Raw genomic sequence first — 22,712 nt, forward strand, 5'->3', positions numbered from 1 at the left:
GTCTTCTTTACCCCATCTCTCTCCTCCTCCTTCTGCAGTTGCAAATTGCACTTGTAATCTCTCTCTCTCTCTGTCTCTTTTTCTCTCTCTTGGCTAGTTGCGGTATCAGAGCCAGCCTGTGCTGCTTTTGCCTGTGGCGCCTGCAGGGAAATATTTGGGCCTCTCAGAGGCAGTCCTGGGGAAGGGTTCAGGGCGGAGGAGGAGGAGGGGTCATAGATCCGTAGCCATTGGCTGCTTTGGAGGAGGGACGGGACTTGCTTTGACAGCCAGTCTTGCTTGTTTTGGCAGGCAGGTGACGAGAGCAAGAGACCCTCCTCCTTTCCTGCAAAGCCCCATCAGCAATCGGAGCTGACCATAAGCAACTCTGCTTCCTAAAAGAAAAAGGAAAAAACCCCAAACATGGTGGCTTTGCTGTTAAGGCTGGGTGCCTTAGAAATGTCTGCTCAGGGTGGGCAACTCAAGGAATTAAGGCGACATAACCATGAACTTGGGCAAGGCAGCGGTGGGCTACCATGGCCGTTGCGTTTTCAGTCCTTGGAGAGCTTTTTCCATGTTGACTTCTTGGATGACTTTTTGACTTGCAGATGATTCCAAAAGAATACTATGGTGGTGTGTGGGTATAACAGATTTGTGGGGGCTTTGGACACTCCTGCCCCCCAGCTGAGGCTGGGCCCTAGAAAGTCCCCCCCCACGCACACACACGCACACACACACAAACGCGCGCACACACACACACACACTGCAGGCAAAGTTGGAAGTTGATGACGCTTGTTTTGTCATTCCTGACTGTATCATTTGGAAGAAGACATGGCAGGCTTTTAAAGAACCCAGGGGGCTCTGCAGGCCACAAACTGAAAACCACTGAAGTGGCCTGTTGAAATGAATATTGTAAATAAAGGAATCTGTGCCACATCCCTGCATTGCTGTAGAGATTGCTGAAGCAAGTCCAGTACATGTGATGTTAAAGGGTTAAAAGGGTCTTGTCTGCTATTGAATAACTACAACTAAGGATTTATGTTCTGGTGGGTCTTTGGCAAGGGCCTCCTCTGATCTCAGTGAAGTATGGAATTTTGTTAATTTATGTGTTGGGAGCAGGCCAGGAGGATTCAATGGGAAGTTGACAGTTGGCTTTGATGGCTGTTCATTTTCCTCCTGCTGTCTAGTCAGGAGCGCCTTCTTTGAAGGGACAGACCTGGCCTGTTATGGGCAGAACTGTATGTTTTCTGGGTGAGTATGGGACCTTGCCGCTGAAAAACCATACAAGTTGGTAGGTCTCTCAAGAACTTGCCATGGCAATATATGTATAGGAGCAGCACCCACTGAAAGTTGGTAAGGAAAACTAGTGGACCTTCAGCTTGTCTGGACTTGGGTCTTGGGTTGAGCAGTGTCTTGCTTGACCATCTCCAGCCAATACCTCTCTGTACTGTTGCAACTCTGCATTCCCACATACTTTGCCTCAATGTTCCTCTGTCACCACTTTATTCCACATACTGCAAATTATTTTAATACAGTTTTGAACCACAGTAGCAGAATGAAGTGTGCAATGTACTCAAATACCTGCTTAGCATTGCTGGGGGTACTAATTTGGCTTTCCTTAGCTCAGAATATTGAATTTTGTTTAGCAGGGCACATGCAGACTATTACAGACTGTGCAGGAGATCATACTAAGAATTCCCACTTTCCGATGCCCCTGTTACCCCCAGTCCATGTTGTGTTTCGATATGGCTCCATGGCAGCATAATCTTAAGATTGTCCTTCCACTGAGCCATTCTATCAGGTCACTCTGTACCTTCTCACTGTCATTTGCATGCTTTCAAACCCATTCCTGTTCTGTGTGGGCAATTTTTGGTATTAGTAAAGCAGAATGTTGGAGTGATTTGGTGCCTGGGCATAATCTGTAGGCACCCTTGTTGAAATTAGGTGGGAGCAGGAACCTTGTTTGTGCCATTTTGAATTCCACAGAGAAAGGTGGCATGCCAGTTTTGCAATCTGCAAATTAAACCATGGTCAGAGCAAGTGATCCTGTTGACATTCGGTGATGGTTGGGACCATAATGGTAAAGTGAGCCTGTTGGATAGCTTGGGTGAACCCAATGGGCATCCTTTTTCTTCTTCTTTTTTTGAGCTTCTAAAACCAAACACAGATGTACAGCATGAATTGATGTGACAGTACGTTGTGATCCAGGGGCAGATCACTGTTTCTTTCCAATACATTGATTTTCCAATTGCTGTGTGCCAGCATGTCCGTAAATTATTCTGTGTGTGCAGCAGTTTTGCTATTTGTTTTTAGGTGATCTCTAAAATCACGTTCAGGGATATTAATGGTGTTTTCTCTTAGCTTTGACTTGGTTTGTTTGTTTAGGAGAATGACACAAGAAACTTTCAAAGAGAAGTCTGCACAGTATCCTGATGAACTTAAATTAACTTGAGGCTTCTCCCCAACCCTGCTGTTAAAACTTTTAAAAACTTGTTTGCTAATGGCATTTTTGTGGCTGTATATCTGATGGTTTTAGCCTACTCTGGTAATGTGTTGCTGGCTGTTCCTTGTGGCAAACCTGTCTTAAGGCAAGGTTAAAACTGCTCAAGCCCAATTAGGGATGACTTTAACATACCATGCATCTTCACAGAGTGATTCTTGGCTTTCTCCCAGGATTGAGATGGATTCAGGGTAGCCATGGGTCCAGATCAGTCGAATATTGCACTGGATCAGTTGCTGTTTCTCTGGGGAGACAGGGCAGTTGGGGAGGCTTGTTGACCCATGGGAATGAATGGACATGACTATGTTATGTCCATTCATTTCATTGGTTCTTCTTTGAGTGGCACTTAGTTTTATACAACATAATTTCTCTTATGTAATTTAGGCTTTTTGCAGTTGCTACTTGGATTTGCTTCAGAAGTACCGTGAGTGAAAGTATTTCATTTTGGAGCATTTAATATTCATATTTTTCATGTTTCATGTTAACATGGTTATTGTGTTACTAGACCGAAACAATCTATTCCAGCATGTTTTGGACATCCACAGCTTGACAGTCACCTCCTCCTCTTCTTGTGTTTGAGCTCAGTCAGTTCCTGGTATTCAAAGGTAGACTGTCTCTGTCTATGAGAGTTCCATTCAGTGGCTCACAGCCATTTTATTTTCATTCTATTATGTTTGTAAATAATGGGTCTATCCTCTATGCCAGGAGTCGCCAACATGGTGCCCTGTGGCTGCTGCAGCTTCCATCATCCCTGACCATGGTCACACTGGCTGAGGCTGATGGGAGCTTGAATCCAACAGCAGCTGGAGGGCATTGCATTGGCTGACCTTGCTCTGTGCAATTGTATCATCCGTTTAAGAGCCCCATTTCAATTAGTGGCCATCACCTCATCCTCTGGTGTGAACCTTTAGGGTTCCTCCAGAACTACAACAGTGGTTGTGGGACACAATTAACCTTTGACATAAAGTCATATTTGCAATTGCCACGGAGTGGGAGGTGAAACCAGTCATGTTTGTGTATGTTGCATCCTTGTGAACCTTTGATATACTTCAGCATTATACCTGGTGTTCCTCAGAATCTCAAGCCTTTTTAACAGAAGCTGATAAATATTTTCCCCGCCTCAACTCAGGGAATATTGTCTCCTGTTCCTTCTAATTCTAAGTCAGGTGTCCCACCCTTTGAGGCATGGCTCCTCTGGAGAGGGCCTTTGCAGTGGTGGCAGCATCCAGAATTTCAAATGCCTTCCTGGCATGTTTGCTTGGTGCCTGCTTTGTTAGCTTTTTTGGCACCAGTTTAAAACGTATTGTCCAAGCATTTGGCATTAAAAAAAAGATAAAACAAATTGTTATCAAAGTTTTCCAAGAATGATAGCACTACCACTAATAGGAGGGTTTATATACGGCTAAGTTTTATTTAGAGTAGACCCATTAAAATTAATTGACTCATGTTAGATGTGTTTATTAATTTCAGTGGCTCTGCTCCTTCGTAACACTTAACATTGGATACAAGCTGTACAAGTAAAGGGTGATTTGTGTAGAAGAGAGATAGTGTTTCTGGTCCATGGAAGCATGTGGAATGTTTATAACTTTGTAATTATAACATAGGTAGAAAATAATAAAAATTCAGTTATACAACTAGTATACTTTGTATTTGTCTCCTTTGGATATAGCACTCTAGTCAATGCGTATAAGAAACAAGAGCAAGCCGGGATCCTAAAATGGAGGGGTTCCTTGAGTTATTTTAAAAACTTCTCATGGATTATTTGACATGCTGTTGTTGGATAGTTGTTGCCTTCTTGCTACGTTAACATTTTATTGCTTTGGTTTGTATGGCACGTTAAGCCAACCAATGCTTAGTGTCAAACCATGGCTTAGTGCAGCCACTCCCCTTTCTTCCTGATCATTTTGCCTCTGTGCTGAACTAAACCATGGCCTGGCTTAGTGTAACACTTGAACCCAGGCTTGTGTTTTAGCTCTCTCTTAGTGACATAGAAGAGCTGACTCATACTGAGGCCATTGGTCTGTCCAGCTCAGTACACTGACAGGCAGCGACTCTACATCCTGTCAGGCAGAAGTCTCTCCCATCTCCACCTGGAGATGCTAGGGATTGAACATGGGACCTTCTGCTCTCAAAGCAAGATATTCTGCCAATGAGATACAACCTTCCCCCAAATAGAAGGTTAACCACAAGCTGTAGCCAAGGCAAGGAGGGCTCACACAGTTATCCTCTTCTGTTTTATCTTCACCTTGTGAGTCTGAGAGATAGTGACTTGCTCAAAGTCAGCCAGAAAGCTTTGTCGCTGATCAGGGATTTGAACTGACTTCTTCCTGGTCCTAGTTTTGATTCTTTGACTCTATACCACACCAGCATATTCTAAGACGGGATTTGGGTCAGGATCCTTTTAAACTGGTGTGTCTATTTATGCTTCATATCTACTTGGAATAATCAAATGCTGCATACATCAGTTCCAATTCAGTGCCAGGAAGCAAAAAGGGGATATTTGAAAGGCCCAATGTAATGGATTCTATAAATGGCAGTAGGCCAGTTATTAGAACAGTTGAGCCGTTGGGCTGAAATGTGGCCAGATAGAAAGCATTTTTGGCCCTGATTCCATAGTCATATTTCAAGTGCTCCGTTTTGTGCTTACAGGCATTCCTCTGAGCATGTTGCTCGTTCTCAGCCTCTGTTCTGCCATCTGTAAAATGGGAAATTATTGGAGGCCATTGCAGGTTAAAAAGAACAAGAAGCTAAGGGAATAGGATTGAGCAGCTAATGCTAAAACAAACAAAAACCCAAATGAAAGAAAGTTATGTGAACATAGAAAGGGATAGATATAGGAGCATAGAAAGCTGCCTTCTATCAAGCCAGATCATTAGTCCAATCTAGTTCAGTATTGTCAACACTGACCGGCAGCAGCCCTGCAGGGCTTCATGCATGAGTACTTCACAACCTTTTCTGGAGACACCAGGGGCTGAAGTTGCAGCCCTTTGCCTGCAAAACATGTACTCTGCTTCTGAGCTCTGGCCCTTCCTCATATGTTGTCCCTGTCCTCAAGGGCTTGTTCACCCTTAAAAGATAAAGCCACCTTTCAGATGCTCAGACCCCACTCCCTCCTCTTGACCTAGCTGGCTGGAAGTACAATCTCCTTGGACCACCAGTAGTTCACTCAAACCACTGCCAGGTGGTGTCTGATAGCTTTGCTAATGCTCCCAAACAAAAAAATACGGATCGGGTCAAGGATCTCATCTACTGCTCTGCCTCCATGATTGGACAGCCAGATACTCCAGGGGACGCTCATGAGCAGAGCAAGATGGAGGAGGCAGCTTCCTGTTCTTTGCCCTCAGCATCCCATAATCAGCACTTTATGCCTGGAACAGAGAAGCTTGAGGAGCAATGCTGATGGCTTCACTCATTCCTCTCCATATCACCACACACCCTTGAGGCAGTTGCTCGCTGTCTAAAATTGCGAAGGAAGGATGGTGGGAATTTTTGCATTTAAATAAGAAAATGGTTGTGATGCATCCAAGAGACAGGAAATGCAGGCTGCATCAGAGAGACATGGGCTTTGGTCCTCGACCAGGATGCCCTTTGGCAAGTGCCCCCCCCCCCAAGCCATCTCAATCTGTGAAACGGAAGTATGAGATTAACTTATGTTCCTATCCTTCCAAACCTTCAGCGCCAAGAGCAATATCCAAAAAGCCTACATCCCAAAGTTGCTATGAAGGGGACATTTAGCTTTAAAAACAAAAGAAATGCACATACAGAATTTTGGTGCTGATCTTTGAAAGTGAAATCCATTTAGCAATATCCACAGCAGGAAGTGTGAAAGAATTAAGGAGAGGAGGAAGACAATTCAGGCAGGCTTCCACAACTTGGTCGCATTCACACCCTACATTCAAAGCACTATGGTAACACTTCAAGCAGGCATGGCTTCCCCCAAAGCTGTCTCCTGGGAGCTGTAGTTTGTTAAGGTTGTTGAGAGTTGTTAGGAAACCCCTATTCCTCTTCTAGAGCTATAATTCCCAGAGTTCCCTGGGAAAGGGATTGATGGTTAAACCACTGCAAGAGGGGAACAGTGGTCTCCGAACAATTCTCAGCACCCTTAACGAACTGCAGCTCATTCTTTGTGGGAAACCAAGACAGCTTAAAGTGGTATAGTGTTTAAAAATGTATGGTGTGAATGTGTCCTGTGTATTTGGTCTACAACTCCTATCAGCTCCAGCCTGCATGGGTGGTGTTGTACAAAACGTCTGGAAGACATGCGCTTGGGGCAGCTGCCTCGTACTGAACCCACCTTTTAGTCCATCTGTTCCAGGAACCACAAGCAGGTTGAGGCCTCCATAGCTCTGCTTGAGCAGGAGATGCCATGGGCTGAAGCCAGAAACCCTCCATACATAGAGCATGTTCTCTAACATTGACCAGCTGAGCCTAACAGCTTAGTCCCAAGGCTTTTGGGGGAGCCCCTTGGTTATTTCTGTAGCTTCTGTCACACAAAGAGTTTTATCCACTTGCCAGCCTTGTTGAGTAGGCTGGAGGCGATCACTTGCTCATGACCGTGGAGATGAGTCAGTCTCCAGCAGCACACAGGAGCAAGCTGCTCCATGGTCATGAAACTGCTTAAAGGTTTGCCAAAGCTCTACAAACTGGGAAGGGTTTTAGGAACTCTGTACATTATTCAGGTGGTGGTGGTGGTGGGATCTAGTGGATAGGATTGCCAAAGCCAGAGGTGCAGGAGGCTCTTTTCTTTCTCCTTTAAAATGTACTGTGCTTGAAGTTGCCCCTTTTACTAATGTGTTGGGTGCCTGTCCCAATGTCCCCATACAAGGTGGGGATCTGGAGGATGTGCTGTAGCTCAGTGGCAGAGCAACTGCTTTGCATGCAGAAGGTTCAGCCCCCAGTGTCTCCATTTCAGGCTGGGGAAGAGCTTTACCTGAAACCCCAAAGAGCTGCTGCCAGCCAGTGTAGACAATGCTGAGCTAGATGGAACATTGGTCTGACTCAGTATAGGGCAGCTTCCTATGTTCCTATTTGAGCTCCTGCAAGGGAAATATAAACTGATGGTTCAGCCTCCCATCAGTCTTACTTTCTTCTCTCTCCCACTTGTCCGGGACCCCCACGTTGATTCCCACCTTGCTTTGAAGCCAGAAAGGGCAGTTCTCTTGTCACCCCCCACCCCCCACTTATCTGCCTGAGGATTAGAGGGCTCCAGTGCTCCCTGGGATGGGGTGGGGTAGGTGTGGGTGGCGGTGGGGGGAAGAGTCCCTTCCTTTTTGATATTCATTTGCAGGCCTCCAGTTCCTTTCTGTCCAGTCCCTGTTTATTCAAGAGACTACAGTGTTTCCATGGCAACAGGTTACTTTTCAAAGGGGGAACATCTTGTCATTATATTTAATCCGCTGCAGCTGAAGAGGGACTGAAATATTAAGTTGTTGTTGCTATGGATACCACTTTTGTTACATTGCTTTCCTTTGGTGTCAGATTTCATACACTGCGCTGGCTCCTTTGCTCCTCTCATCATCCTCCCCCCCTCCTTCCCCGCTTCCAACCTTATCCCTTCCCCACCCCCCACCCCCATCTCATGGAATAAACAGCCCAACAGTTCCATCCATTATTGTTGCATTTACTCATTGACCTTAACATAATTTTTTTTTAACCAACTGTGTCTTTTTATCCGTGTGTGTGCGCGCGCGTGTGTGCAAGGGTAAATGCATACTTCTTTCAAAGTTTCGAGTACCCCAGAAGCTTCCCTCCACAAAAAACCCCTATGCTTCTTAACTGCATTCTTCCTTTTCTCATATTTAAACAGAGCTAGGAGGGAGGGATGTGCGGAGTAAAGGAGGGCAAAATCCAAAGTGATCCAGGCAATATCTGGAGGCAGCAGTGTTGGAGATTTGTAGGTTGAGATGTGTGGTGTATTTTGTTTTGTTTTTTTTAAATGCCTCTGGCTGATCTTCCTGCTCCTTCGCGATGCTTGTATGTGTGTGCCTAGAGATAGTAAAATAAAAACCTCTGCAAAGTGACAATCTGCAATTTGTGTCCAGAGAAGCAGTATATGGAACGAGGACCACTCCACAGTAGCCAAGCAGGGGATGACGCAGCCTTTGAAAACCTTGGGAAAAGCGGGTGGAGATGCTGATCCACTGAAGCTATTCTAATAAGTGTTCCAGCCTTTGCCAACCCTGGTGACCTCCAGAGGTTTTGGACTGCAACTCCCATCATCCTCTAGCTCAGCACAGTCTGGTGGGAGTTGGAGTCCAGGAAAAGATCCTGAGGGCACCAGATTTGCATAGAACGATGGCTCTGTGATGATGGAACTTATGCATCTGAGCATGCATGGGCTGCATCAGACCAAAGGTCCATCTGGTCTAGTCGCCTGCTCCTTGCAGTGGTCTACCCAGATGCCTCTGGCAAACCCTCAGCCCAGGCTATGAAGGCAAGAGCGCTCTCAAACAGTAGCTTCCCAGCAATTTGCATTCAGTAGCACGCAGAACCAGGGTGACTAGGAAGCACTGCTTGACTTGACTTCTGTGAATTTGTCTTCGCTCCTATTTAAAGCTGGCCAAGCCGGCAGCCCGTAGCTAGATCTTGCAGCATAGAATGCCATCAATTAGCTATGCACTCCGAGAGGAAGTGCAATCTTTTAAGCCTGACCTGGATCTTAAGTCTTTACCCCAGGGATGGGATGCCCAGGTGTTTGTTGGATTCCCTCTCCCATTAGTCCTGGGCAGCATGCCCAATGGTCAGGGATGATGGGAGTTGTAGTCTTGCAATATCTGTTTAGGGCCATAGGTTTCCCACCTCTCTCCATCCTGTCTCCCCCATTCCCACCTCAGTTTCTCCTCATCCCCACTGAAAAGCTCCTGTCATTTGTAACCTTCCCTCTTGGGGAGCCACAGGGCTGGGCTGCTCAACACACAGAAATACCCTTTAGGACAGGGTGGTCCAACCTGCTGCCCCAGGACCACATGCGGCAACTTTTGATTCCCCCACCCTGCCCCACCCCTTGCACACATGTAACAAGGCAATGTGTGGCCCACTTGGTATGAGAAGTTGGCCCACCTCACTATAGAGCAGGGGTCAGCAAACTTTTTCAGCAGCAGACTGGTCCACTGTCCCTCAGACCTTGTGGTGGGCTGGACTATATTTTGAAAAAATAAAAATGAACTGATTCCTATGCCCCACAAATAACCCAGAGATGCATTTTAAATAACAGCACACATCCTACTCATGTAAAAGCACCAGGCAGGTCCCACAAATAACCCAGAGATGCATTTTAAATAAAAGGGCACATTCTACTCATGTAAAAACATGCTGATTCTTGGACTGTCCGTGGGCCAGATTGAGAAGACGATTGGGCCAGATCCGGCCCCCGGGCCTTTGTTTGCCTACCCATGCTATAGAGTCTCCTTGTGTATGTGGAGGGTTAGCTCCAGAAATGTGCAGGAGCCGTCTCTGTGCTGGGATACAGCCTCTTATACCAGGGCAAGGTTTCTCAAACTTCTGAGTTCACTGATACCCCCCTCATAAGTTGTCAAGGCCCCAGCCCAAATTCTTAGGTGTATAAATGAAATCAAGTCAAGGAATATCAAAATATATGCCAGCATTTAATCATCACCAATCAGTTGCCGTTGCTAGGAATTGTAAAACATAAAAAGTGTGGGAGAGGATACTCTTGTATCATGAAATCATCTTATTAACTACAAAGGCTCCTCATTAGCAAGGGAGGTGCACCCTGTACATGCCCACACTTTTTATTTCCGAGGCTTATTGTTTTGTAATTCTAAAAAATATTTGCAGCATACCTTGTAAACGTCTTTTCCACCTCAGACTCTCTTTTTTTTTTAACCCCCTTTCAACCCCTAGGTCTTTTTTCACCCCACGTGCAGTCCCATCGACCTGGGGTGCGTGTGTGTCAATATCGACCCTGTGGTAGGGGTTTGGATGCATCTTTTGAAAAGAGTTGAGCAGCAGCAGAGCTTCTGTCTGAATCTGCTGAGCCTGGGGGCCAGAACGCAGCCCCGGCTGCCTGCCTGCCTGCCTGCCTCTTTCTGTTCAGAGTGTTCTTATGAAGACCACACAGCGTCTTTTTGCTATACCTCTTTCTGGGCAGGGAGCCATTGTACAGAAAGGTGTTGGAATAAAGGGATGGGTTTAGCGGCTTGTTTTTCTCACTATAAACCCAACTGTGGGAATAAAAAGAGCTGGGATTGCAGAGAAGATTACACAGAGCCGCCTGTATTTTGCAACTCGGCGAGCATTGATTCCTATTCATGCATTTCCCCTCCCTTTACATAATAAAAGTGCGCTTCATCTTTCCTTGTCTCGCTGTGAACTCCATAGAGGGAGAAGACAATACAGTGGCATATTCCAGCTGCAGGAAGTTACCAGTTTGAAATAGATTCTGTGTATGCAGTGAGCATCTAGGTATGTTGTAACATGCATACACGTCCTTAAGAGGAAAATTAGGTCAGATAAATTCAGGTTGACCTTCAAAGTGCATATGATTATGTATGGTTGGCTAGGGTTTCTTCAGGCTGGTATTTAACCACTAGCCTGGTGGCCACTGGCAACCGGGAATTGCATGTAGGTGAATAAAGGTGATGTTGCAGGTAGGACAGAGCACTCCATCTTTCCCAGCATCGAACCCAAGCACTCTGCTCCTCCACTGGCAGCCCACAGCAATCTAGAGAATCTTTCTTTTCTTTTGTAGGTTGCTAACTTTTATTCACCTGCCTGAATGTCATCTGCTTCTCCTATTATAGTTAATTATTCTTACAACACCTTCCACATATATGTATTAAGGCAATGTATGCAGAATAATAATAAAAAGCTTTAAAAAGTTAAAAACAGGAGAGAATATAATAGCAAATTAATTATAAATAAATAAAAGGAGACATCCTGGCAGAGACCTGTTCATTCAGCGGGGGGAGCCTCCTAGAACAAAAATGCCTCCAGTTGTTCTGGAAAATATCTCAATGGAGATGCTGTTCCACAGAACAGGGCAGCCACACTAAAAGCCCTACTTGAGTTACTGCAGAGCAGGCTTTTGAGACCTTTGGAACTCGCAGGAGAAACTTGACCATTGTGCCCTACCGGGTGTATAAGGGACAAAGCTAGAGTCTCAGGTCACCTGCTCTTGGCCAGGGATCCGCAACCTTTTTCAGCTGTGGGCCGGTCCACCATCCCTCAGACCATGTGGTGGGCCAGACTGTATTTTTTTGGAGGGGGTGGAATGAACGAATTCCTATGCCCCACAAATAACCCAGAGATCCATTTTAAATAAAAGGACACATTCTACTCATGTAAAAACATACTGATTCCCGGACCGTCCGTGGGCTGGATTGAGAGGGCGATTGGGCCGCATCCGGCCCACAGGGCTTAGGTTGCCTACCTCTGCTCTTGACTATAAGTTTCCCCACAGCTGATTCCAGGGACCTGTTTTAGGGAATGCTGGTTCGTGGCTGATCGATCAGCAAAGCATTGATTGAAAGCGATTATTTTCCTCATCTGGAGAGATCCTCAGAGCGACTGACATATCACCTGAAAACAACGTGGTTCCTGCTCTCAGGCTTTGCAGTGTAAAAAGACATGATACAAAAGGAAAAAAGGATTTGGGGGAGAGTAGAGGAAAACAAGCAAACTTGGGCAGCAAATTCTTAACGTTACAAGATTCTTAAAATAAGCAGAATGGAAGCAGGCTGCTCAGAGATCAGTAACAATTATTTGTAGGCCCCTGAGAAATAGCTTGCCATCCCAACCTACCTAGAAGTAGCTGTAATAAACCTGGAAGTTGCTGGCCTTTCATGTTGGGCCTCAAGTCTTCTGGGGGAAGCAAACCTTCTTGGCATAAATAGCAATGCATGTAAGCCCTGAGGTGTGGAAAATGCTTTCTTTAAAACCTCCTTTGACCCAGAGCTGGTGTTATGGATGATGTGTCAGATGGGTGGCAGGGAGACCTGTGTTCAAATCAGTACTCAGCCACGAAGCTCACTACGTATGGCTTGAGTCCATTACATGGTTTTCTCTTGACTTACTGGGTTGTTGCATGCTAGCCTGAGCTTTGGAAGAAAAGTGTGGGATAAATTCACCCTAAGTAAATAAAAGCTTAAAAGGTAAAGGGGACTGCTGACCATTAGGTCCAGTTGTGGCCGACTCTGGGGTTGCAGTGCTCATCATGCTTTATTGGCTGAGGGAGCTGGCGTACAGCTTCCGGGTCATGTGGCCAGCATGACTAAGCCGCTTCTGGTGAACCAGAGCAGCACACGGAAACGTCGTTTGCCTTCCCGCCAGAGCGGTACCTATTTATCTGCTTGCACTTTGACATGCTTTCGAACTGCTAGGTTGGCAGGAGCAACGACCGGGCAACAGGAGCTCACCCCGTCGCAGGGATTCGAACTGCCGACCTTCTGATTGGCAAGTCCTAGGCTCTGTGGTTTAACCCACAGCGCCACCCGCGTCCCAAATAAAACCTTAGCTTTCATTTAATTAAAAAAGAAATGTTATTGTACTTGTTTTGGAAAAGAAAATGTAAAGGAAAACCCTTAATGCCAAAGATGTTGCTTTCCAACCATAAGAGTATAAATGTTTGTAGCTGGCACCCACGCTGTTGGCATTTTCCCCAAAATAAAGGTTGACAGCTTAGCACTAAGCTTAGTTAGCAAAGGTCCAACCCTCAGGAATTTTATTTCAGGGCCGCAGAGTTAAAAAAGAAAAGAAAAGAAAGAAGCAGCAGGCCTCACAGTGCCAAAGCTGAGAGCAAAACCCTAAAATACCTAGTCTTGCAAGTTAGCCCAAGGCTTTCCTAGGTGTGCCTATTAGATGTTAGTGGTGGGTCCCATGCTGGGCAAAGGAGCCAGGAGGGCCCAATGGGCTAAGAACTGCTGCTGGAGGCCAGAATTGGAGTTAAAATAGAGTGGCATTCTCTGCATGCAGCTAGATGGCAGCCTCTTGCTGGAGACGTCCTTTGGATGAAACATTAAACAAACAAAGGTGGGGGCGGAATCAGATCCCTTTTGCCACCAGAGTTTCTGCCCCCGTGCTTTTTGGGCACTGACATTTCAGATTGGGCACGCACGTTCTCTGCCTTCACCTTAGGGTGTTTTTCTGAAATGAACAACGCAACCAGGATTGGGGTGTGTGTGTGTGTGTGTGTGTGTGTGTGTGTGTGTGTGTGTGTGGTGCTTGGGAAGGTTCTTGATTCATGCAAGCTGTAGGCAGACACAGCCTTGGTTTCTTTTTAAAAGGCTTTTCCCATTAGGCGAAGGCTGAACAGGGAGCAGCTGAGGCACCATGTCACCGTGTGTCATTCCTCACATTTTGCAAAGGGCTGCTTCACATGCTGTTGCTGATCAAATGACTTGGTTTCAACATTGTTTTTGGTTTTGGGGTGCACCAAGTTTCCATCTTAAAATTCCATTCTTAGCAGATGGGGAAAATAGCCTCCAGAGCCGTCTTCACGAACCTGCTGCCCTCCAGATGTCCTGAACTTAAAACTCTTCTCCCCACCCCACCCATTCTGGTCTGGGATGATGGGAGTTATAGTCCAAAATAGCAAAGACTGCTCTGGAGTCTTGCTGGAGGCTGGAGGGATTTTTCCCTGCACCGTTTTGAAATGGCATTAAAGACTAACCAGACATTCTGTGGTTTTATTCCCAGTCGTGCTCTCAAAGCAGTGGCTGTACATGCTCCCCCAGTATAGGGAGGGTGTGCGTTGCACCATTTGGTTCCCCTTACTCACTGGTGGTTCTGTATCTTTCCATTGCAGGCGGTTGAACAGCACACAGGGTGAAATCCGGGTTGGGCCTAGTCATCAGGTAAGACTTCCTTACATAATGGGAACATCAAGTGTCTGAACTGTCTCTTTCTGGCCATCTCCGATCTGCAAATCTCAAGGTGTCATCCACGTCCCCCTAAGCGTGCTGCAGTCAGAGAGGGAGGTTGACACCACATCAGGATGCTCACAGATCTTTGTGTTTGAAGTGCATCTTGATCCAGGGCTTTCCAGGTGTTCTGAGACTTCATCAGTTAAGGGTCTACAACCCTCTTCCCATACAGACCAACAGTGACCACTGGCCCACAAACATTTATTTATTTGAAAATATTTCTATATCATCCACACAGACAAACAGACTATCAAGGCAGTGAACACTGTAAGAGCTATTACTCATCCTAGCTGCCTGTGCCTTGAGCCCACCAGAAAGCACAGAGTGGTCTTGGGAGGGGAAGGGTCTTCCCTCACTTGTGTTGAAAGCAGCCGCTCAGTCACTGACAGGACCTTGAGTGGCATGGTGACTAAGAGAATGAATTCTGGACCCAGAGGCCCCTGGCTCAAATGTCACCTCTGCTATGAATTTACTTGGCTCACATCTGCTCATCATTCCACCCCACCCAGTGAACCATAGGAACAGTAGCTCTCAGAAAGGTATTATTTCCAGCACCTTTAAAAAAAAAAAATACCTTTCCCAGGATTTTTTGTGGAAAGCCATGTGCTTTAAATGTGTGGTGTGGATAGCATCTAGTTGTCCTTAAGCAAACCACAAAGGTTCAGACGTCCCCTCTGTTGCCATGTGGTGATAATACTACTGACTCACCCTGCAAGGTTGTTGTATGAACACCCAAATGCATTATATAAGTGCCAAGTGGTATTTATCATGTCACCGTTTCCCCTCTTTTACCACTAGTCTCTTCAAATCCTATAGCATCCCCTGGAGGCAAGCAGCCTTTTTGTTTCCTTTTCCTTTTTTCAAAAAAGCAGCCCTGCAGGGCTTAGGTTGTTGCGTGCTCTGCACAGTAAGCCTTCTGGGACTCGCTCCCTTGAGTGCCTTATTTGAAAGCTTCCTTGCCGAGCAGAATAATCCCTTCTCTCAGTGTAAAACGGCTTAATTTTTATTAAATAGCATTTTGAATGAGGGCCTCGAGGGTGCGTGCCAAGGTACCCTTTTCACATCTGTATATGCCGCTGTACTGCTTTGGACACCTCTCGGGTTAGAATCTTGTCTTTCTCACACTTTGCTTCTCAGTCCCATTAAGGGCAGGATTGGAGAGGCCACTTTGGTGCATCCATCTCTCTCTCTCTCTCTCTCTCTCTCTCTCTCTCTCTCTCTCCTGTTTTTATGTGTGTGGGAGAGTTTTAAATGCTCATAATGCCACAGACTATGCTGCAGAATGATCAAGTATATCCCTGAGGTGTTGCTGAAATTTGTAGGAAAATTCCTACCCAAATAAGGTTGTTTAAAATTGTAATCACTTCCATTTTGCTCATGGGCAGTAAAGTGTGATGTACTGGGGACTGCCAGAGCTCTCCAGCTACGGATGTGCAGGTGTGTCCATGCAAAAAGATAATACAGGTTTAACTACCTTTAGCCACCTGTTAGGAAGCTGCCTTACAAACATTTCAGACAATTCAGCCTTCTAGCTCAGGGATAGCTTACTGTAACGGTTGGTGACTTTCTTGGACAAGGAGAGGTATTGCCTATCATGCCTGTCACCTGACCCTTTATAACTGGAGATTGAACAAGGTACCTTATGCATGCAGTCACCCCACCACTCAACCGTGGTCCCTTCCAAATTCCAGGATAATTGTATATAAAAAGAGACCCGGTGTGATGTAGTGGTTAGAGTGTTGGACTAAGACCTGGGAGACCAGAGTTCTAGTCCCTGCTCAGCCACAAAGCTCACTGGGTAGCCTTGGGCCAGTCACTGTCTCTTGGCCAAACCTACCTCATAAGGTTGTTATGAGGATAAAATGGAAAAGTGTGGGAACTGTTTACACCTTCTTGAGCTCCTTGGAGGAATGGTAAAGGTAAAGGGACCCCTGACCATTAGGTCCAGTCGTGACCGACTCTGGGGTTTTGGCGCTCATCTCGCTTTATTGGCCGAGGGAGCCGGCATACAGCTTCCGGGTCATGTGGCCAGCATGACTAAGTCGCTTCTGGCAAACCAGAGCAGCACACGGAAACACTGTTTACCTTCCCACCAGAGCGGTACCTATTTATCTACTTGCACTTTGACGTGCTTTCGAACTGCTCGGTTGGCAGGAGCAGGGACCAAGCAACGGGGATTCGAACCGCCAACCTTTGATCAGCAAGACCTAGGCTCTGTGGTTTAACCCACAGCGCCACCTGCGTTCCTCCCTTAGAGGAAAGGTTGGGTATAAATGTAATAAATAGGGCAAAACTGATATATTGGGGCTCTTTCAACTAACCTATCCCATCGATGCAAGGATTTCTCCTTGCACAATGGGACTCCCTCCCGCTACCCAAATCTGCTCCAGAGAACTGGGAAAACTGGAACAGATTTAGAATAATACAGAGGGGAGGAAGGAAACAGAGAAGAATGTTCTGTTGCAGAAGCAGGAATTCTTGTCCTGACAGAAAATTCACTTAGCCCAACATTGGGTTCCACCCTGTATATAACAACCAAACAAACCCAGCAGTCTAGCAGAAATTGCCTTATTTCTGAATATACATACCTCATATAATTTACAGGATGATTTCATCTTGGGAAGTGGCATATCAGACACATTCACGTAGGATGGGGTCTGTCAACATCCATTAGCCATGATAGTTACATGGAGACTCCATATTCAGAAGCAGTATATCTTTTAATCCTAGTTGCTTGGGGGAAGCAAAGAAAAGGGTGCAGGAGGGCTGCTGCCTTCATTCCTTGCTTGTGGTCCTCATAGGCATCTGGTTGGCCACTGTTGTAAACAAATGCTGGATTAGACGGACCTTTGGCCTGATCCAGGTGGGCTACTTTTATATTTGTGTGACGAGGAACTTGAACCCAACCCCTAGATTTAAACAGAGTTGGTTGTATTTTTGGACTATCCCAACCTGTTGCATTATAAAGCTGGCTTGGAAATAATTCACTCACCTATGGCAAGTTAATTATCGACTCCAGGTGACTAGGCAGGAAAGTTTTTCAAACATTAGCTTCCTGCTTTCAGGCTACAGTTTGCTAACGATAATTTTTATAGAAAAGTAGTCTAGTATTTTGTGTGTATTTGTGTGCTGAGGCAGGGGAGACGAATAACTTTTGGTAGACTGACTTGGAAGACTGCTCTAAAGGGATACTTGCATTGTGATAGTGTTGCTTTTCCACATTGATCACTGCAGATGAAGGAAGACTGGTTTTCTGTTCTTCACCTCCTCCTTTTACTGGTATTCTTGGGTTGCTTTCACAGCTTCTTGTTCTGCTGGCACTATATCAGGAAGGTAGATAAATATGTCTATTTTCAGGTCCATTTTTGGCCTTCGCAGGCATACATTAAAGCGTCGGAGCATGCCCATTTACTTCCAATCCCTCTTGATGCAAGTTACAGCCACTTTATAACATACCAGTGGTGGAGTTTGATGCATCATTTTCTTCCCTCTGGAGAAAAAGACCAGAGGAAAATACAAGTGGAGTGCTAGAATGTCTTCCGAACCTGTGGCATGTAATTACTGGTTAGATGTATCTATATGTATCTATATCTATATAAAATACAGCCTTTCAGATGTGCTTTGCATTGTAACCGTGAGAGGTAATTACAGGCTTGAAAAGCTTTTTACTGTCTTGCAACCGTTGCTGTCAATGATCAAGGCTGCTAATTGAATCCTGCAGCAAGCGCACAGTGTGCCTTCATGCCACAGCACATTCTCACACTCTGGAAATGCCTGTGGGGTCAGTTGGGGGGGGGCGGGTCCCGTTATCTCCAGGTCCAAGATGCAGTGAATGTAGGGATATGAGCAGGGCCAGATTTAGGTTTGATGAGGCCCTAAGCTACTGAAGGTAATGGGGCCCTTTATATGTCCAGCTGTCCTTTGTCAACAACAAATTGTCGCTGTTTTTCGTGTTGAATATATTATATATATATATATATATATATATATATATATATATATATATATGGGACCTAGTAGGTATCTAAAGCCATTTGCATATAACAAATAGGAGCCTACACAACATAAAACACTGTTGCTGTATGTAGGTTTTATTTTATTTGTTTTTTATCTTATATTTTGGAAATGTACATCCAGGGTTTTTTCCTTTACATTTTTTTGGGGGGGCCCCAAGAGAGTGGGGCCTTAAGCTATAGCTTGTTTAGCTTATACGTAAATCCAGCACCGGCTATGGGATTGCAGGGGTCAAGACAGAAGAAGAGGATATTTTTGGCAAAGCACTATAGGTCTCCAAGGAGGCTATGTAATTCAGCTTCACCTCTGCTATAGGAGATAGCAATCAAGCAAATGACCTGCCTCTTCCTCAGCTGTGAAATGGGCATGGTGGAAAGGGTGGGAAACAAGCACAATGCCACATTCCAAACACACACACACACACACACACACACACACACACACAAAAGCCACCTTCATTTGGTCACCTAGAGGCTGTTTTTCACACTAGGGGCGAGTATTTTACATGTCCATTTCTGCTTGCTTTATAAAATGTTTGGTGGAGCTTGGAAATACAATCCAGTATCTGCATGTGTGCTAACAAACATCCTCTTGCTTCTCCCTCTTGAATTCCCCCCCCCCTCAAGGCCAAACTCCCAGAGCTGCAGCCGTTCCCTTCCGGAGACAGTGACACAGTGACGCAGCACGAGGAGCTTGTGTGGATGCCTGGGGTCAATGACTGCGACCTTCTCATGTACCTGAGGGCAGCACGGTAACGTGAAGCAAACACATCTCCCTCGTCCCTGCAGTGGGGAGTTGCTGCTTCAGGCGGCAGCATCCTGCTCAGGGATTGAGGTCTAAATTCCTGCATGCACAAAGGATTCCACATCTTGCGCTCGGGATAAATCTCCCAATCTTGTGATGTAGTATAAATTTTAATTTGCTCAGCTGCAACTCCTGCAAAAACTGAGCACTGTTGTCAGCAGACTTTTAGAAGCATAGGGAACTGTCTTATTCTGAGTCAGGCCGTTGGTCCATCTAGCTCAGAATTATCCACACTCGCTGTCAGGGAGTCTCTCACAGCCCAACTGGAGATGATGGGGATTGCAGCTTGAACCTTCTCCATGCCAAGGCAGTTGCTCTCCCAATGAGTTACGGCTTTTCTTTTTTTGAATACTCTTTTTGTTTTTTAGACAAACACAATAACAGTTCTTTTTCTGTCCTTTCAAGGAGCATGGCAGCTTTTGCAGGGATGTGCGACGGAGGATCCACGGAAGACGGGTGTGTTGCAGCCTCCCGCGATGACACTACTCTCAACGCACTCAACACAGTAAGTCTCCTGCTGTTGTGCCATTAACTTTGCACTAATGTTGAAATAGTTTGCTCTCTCCCCCCCCCCCCATCAACTTTGGGTTACTCCATGGGTCTTTGGTCATCTTAAGGCCCACCCCCCTTGCCTTCCAAAACGTGAGAGTCATCTTTCTGGTTTGCTTTTCCATCTTTGAATGGTGGGTCATGGGATTGGCTGTATACAGCAGCATACTGTCTACTCTACCCCAATCTGGTGCCCTCCAGCTGCAGCTGATGGGAATTGTAGTGCAAAACAGCTGGAGGATTCTAGGCTGATGAAGGCAGGCCAACCTTGAGCAGTAGCAGCTTTCTTAAAGCCTCAAGTAGAGTCTTCCCCAGCCCCAATACCAGACCACTTGATGGTTTTTCAGAATTGGGAAAAAGTGGGATTTGAACCCAAATCCACAAGCTAAAGGTACTTCTTATGGCTAAACACACTGTGTCCCTGATGTTTTGGGTTTTTATTGGACTTTTTGTTGTTGTTCCTTTTTAGGCACAACACAATACATTGACCTCAGTTTCCCTGTGATTTTGCACTTATATTTCCTTAGCTCTCACTTGGGATGGGATTCCATCTGCTTCTGTGAGTTTTCCAGCTTTTAGCTTGCTCCATCACTTCTCACATAGAAGCTGTGATTTCTGCAGGAAGACCTGCTAATCGCCAAAGAGCTTTGTGAATTCAACTTTTACCATGGCCTCAGCTACAGTGCCACAGAAACTGGGTGCTCATATCCTAACTCCTCCCCCTGCTACCCGCTCCTTTTCTAATTACATTTCTAATCCCATTGCAGTCTGGAAGCTTGATGTTGCTTGTGCAGGAATCATTTTTATTACTTCCATTGGTGGGCCATTTAGTAGCCACAGATCTTGGCAGAGAAAATCCAAATACATAAATATGTGGACTCACCTGTGCAACTAACATGGTGCACTAGTGAAAGCCAGTGCAAGGGCTCCCACTAGTGGAACAGAGCTCTCCTCCCCCAGCTCACTTTTAATAGCATTCACTTAATGCGTTTCCTTTCCTACTGACCTCACTGTTGATAATTCTACCACCACACCCTGTATACAACTTGTGTACACCGCCACTCTGTGATGACTCAGGATAAGACTAAATTCATCGGATAAAGTGGACTCCAGTCCATAAAAGCTCATTACATTTGTTTGTCTTTAAGATCCGCAATGCTGTTCAATAACATAGCTACCTTCCTGGAACACTTTAAAAGAACAACAGTGCATGCATGCATAAAAACACTTCAAGTCCAATACCGGTACTGACTGGGTAAAGATTTTAGAAGGCTTATTGAATTTATTTTTATTTAGAGCATTAGAACCTTGCCTTTCAGCCAAAAAGGCTCCCAGGGTGGCTTACATACAATCAGTTAAAACAAAACAGTCTGTACCCACAGGAATACAAACTTGAGGGGGGAAACATGACACACAAGGGTAAAGCAACAGGGAGGGAAGGGGGGGAATCAAACACAGACCTCCAATTCTTAAATCGCTGTTCTTATTATGACCAGGTGGCACAGTTCAGGGGGCAGCAGGTGAGTGATGAAGCTGGGCCTCCAGCAGAGCTGATGAAATGAGCCCTGCTGCCTATCTCACCTGCTGTGAAGGTGCCCAAAATACTGTAGAGAAGGCTCCAGCTTGATAACGCAACCGAAGGACGTTCCCAAAAAATATATTGTCATATTGCAGATGGGGTAGCTTTGATTGAGAAGAGCCAGTAAAAGGACCCTGCCATATGGCAGGGTGAAGCAACTTTATTGAGGTGGTACTGTAGCTTGGGAGGGCAGGGAATATGTCAAGACCTGAAGTGTTCAGCAGGGAGGGGTGCAGCTTGGACTCTTCTCCAGGCAGCGAAGAGTCTCGTGCCAGTGTTGATGTGGAGAGAGGAGCAGCTTCCCTGAAGCTCATTTTAGTGACAGGTAAGAGAGTTGACTTGGAGGTTTTGTGGTTCACAAGCCAGACACTCTACCTCTGTGCTGATGTTTGTAACGACAGGTAGCCACAGTGCATAATTCTCTTCCACATAAATAATATAGAGCACCACTTGCTTGCTTGCTTGCTGGATTTGTCTGCTGTAGATTTGTGAGAAGCACAGTAGGGGCCCAGCAGTGTCTGTGCATCACAGTGGTAGTTACTGAATATCACTAGAGCTGAGCAGGTATTGAAGTCTGAGTGGTAATCTGGATGTTGGCCCCTGCAAGGCCCAAATAAGAGCAGGAGATTTGTGGAATACCTTCGTTTGTTTGTTTTTTTAAAAGAGAAAACAGCAGCATGGCTGTTTGGTTTTGGTAAAACTGGCAGGATTTTTAGAGCTGTTTTTTTTTGCAGCTGAATTCAGCCTGAATTTTGCTTTTGATACATTTCTGCAGCAGTATCAAGTTTACCTTTCCCACTGGAGGCTGAACTCCTTTTTATTATTATTGTGTGCGTGTACTAAAAAAAATAATAGACAAGTCATCTGTAAAAGGATTATGAAAAATGAAAAGTGGGTGTAGATAGATAGTAATGAAAGCAACAACCAGCACTTCAAATAATTTTTTGTATCTTTATGATTTATGCAAACATTGTTCAATTCAGTTGTGTACTTTTTGATGTCTTATTTACCGTTTATGACTAATTTTGCTATGTTTGTAGCAGTGTAATTTTTTAATACGTTGTGAGTCTCCTTTGGGCATGGCTTTAACTTTAGAAAGGCGTCATAGAAATAGAATTGTTGACGGATGGTTGAAAGCAATATTTGAAATGCCTGGCTACTTAAGTGGCATTTTAGACTGCTCCACGGGCTTTTTGGCATAAATGATTGTTCAAGAGATGCCTGGAAGTCAAAAGTGAGGGTGCCTGCCAAATCAGCACTTGGAAGAGTGTCCCACGGCAAAGGGACAGTGGTACTAAATGCCGGACTTCTGGTGAAGGCCAGTTAGGCCTCTCTGACATTGGCCGGGGGGGGGGCAACAAACAGTGAATGAGCTGGACTATAAGGGTTCAGTTGGTCCTTGGCCCAG

General features: G+C 45.5%; 1 protein-coding gene across 29 annotated transcripts in view; it reads left to right on the forward strand.

Annotated features, from left to right (window-relative positions):
* Positions 1–22,712, forward strand: part of RERE (arginine-glutamic acid dipeptide repeats) — a 341,620-nt gene that overhangs the window by 196,605 nt on the left and 122,303 nt on the right. For all 29 annotated transcript variants that reach the window (XM_083752394.1, XM_083752406.1, XM_083752407.1 and 26 more), the window contains 3 exons: positions 14,241–14,289; positions 18,999–19,123; positions 19,582–19,681. In XM_083752394.1, the coding sequence (XP_083608520.1) occupies positions 14,241–14,289; positions 18,999–19,123; positions 19,582–19,681 (274 nt within the window). The remainder of the gene's footprint in view (positions 1–14,240; positions 14,290–18,998; positions 19,124–19,581; positions 19,682–22,712) is intronic.

Source organism: Podarcis gaigeae (assembly GCF_964106915.1).
Source record: "Podarcis gaigeae genome assembly, chromosome: 8".
NCBI classification, from domain to species: domain Eukaryota; kingdom Metazoa; phylum Chordata; class Lepidosauria; order Squamata; family Lacertidae; genus Podarcis; species Podarcis gaigeae.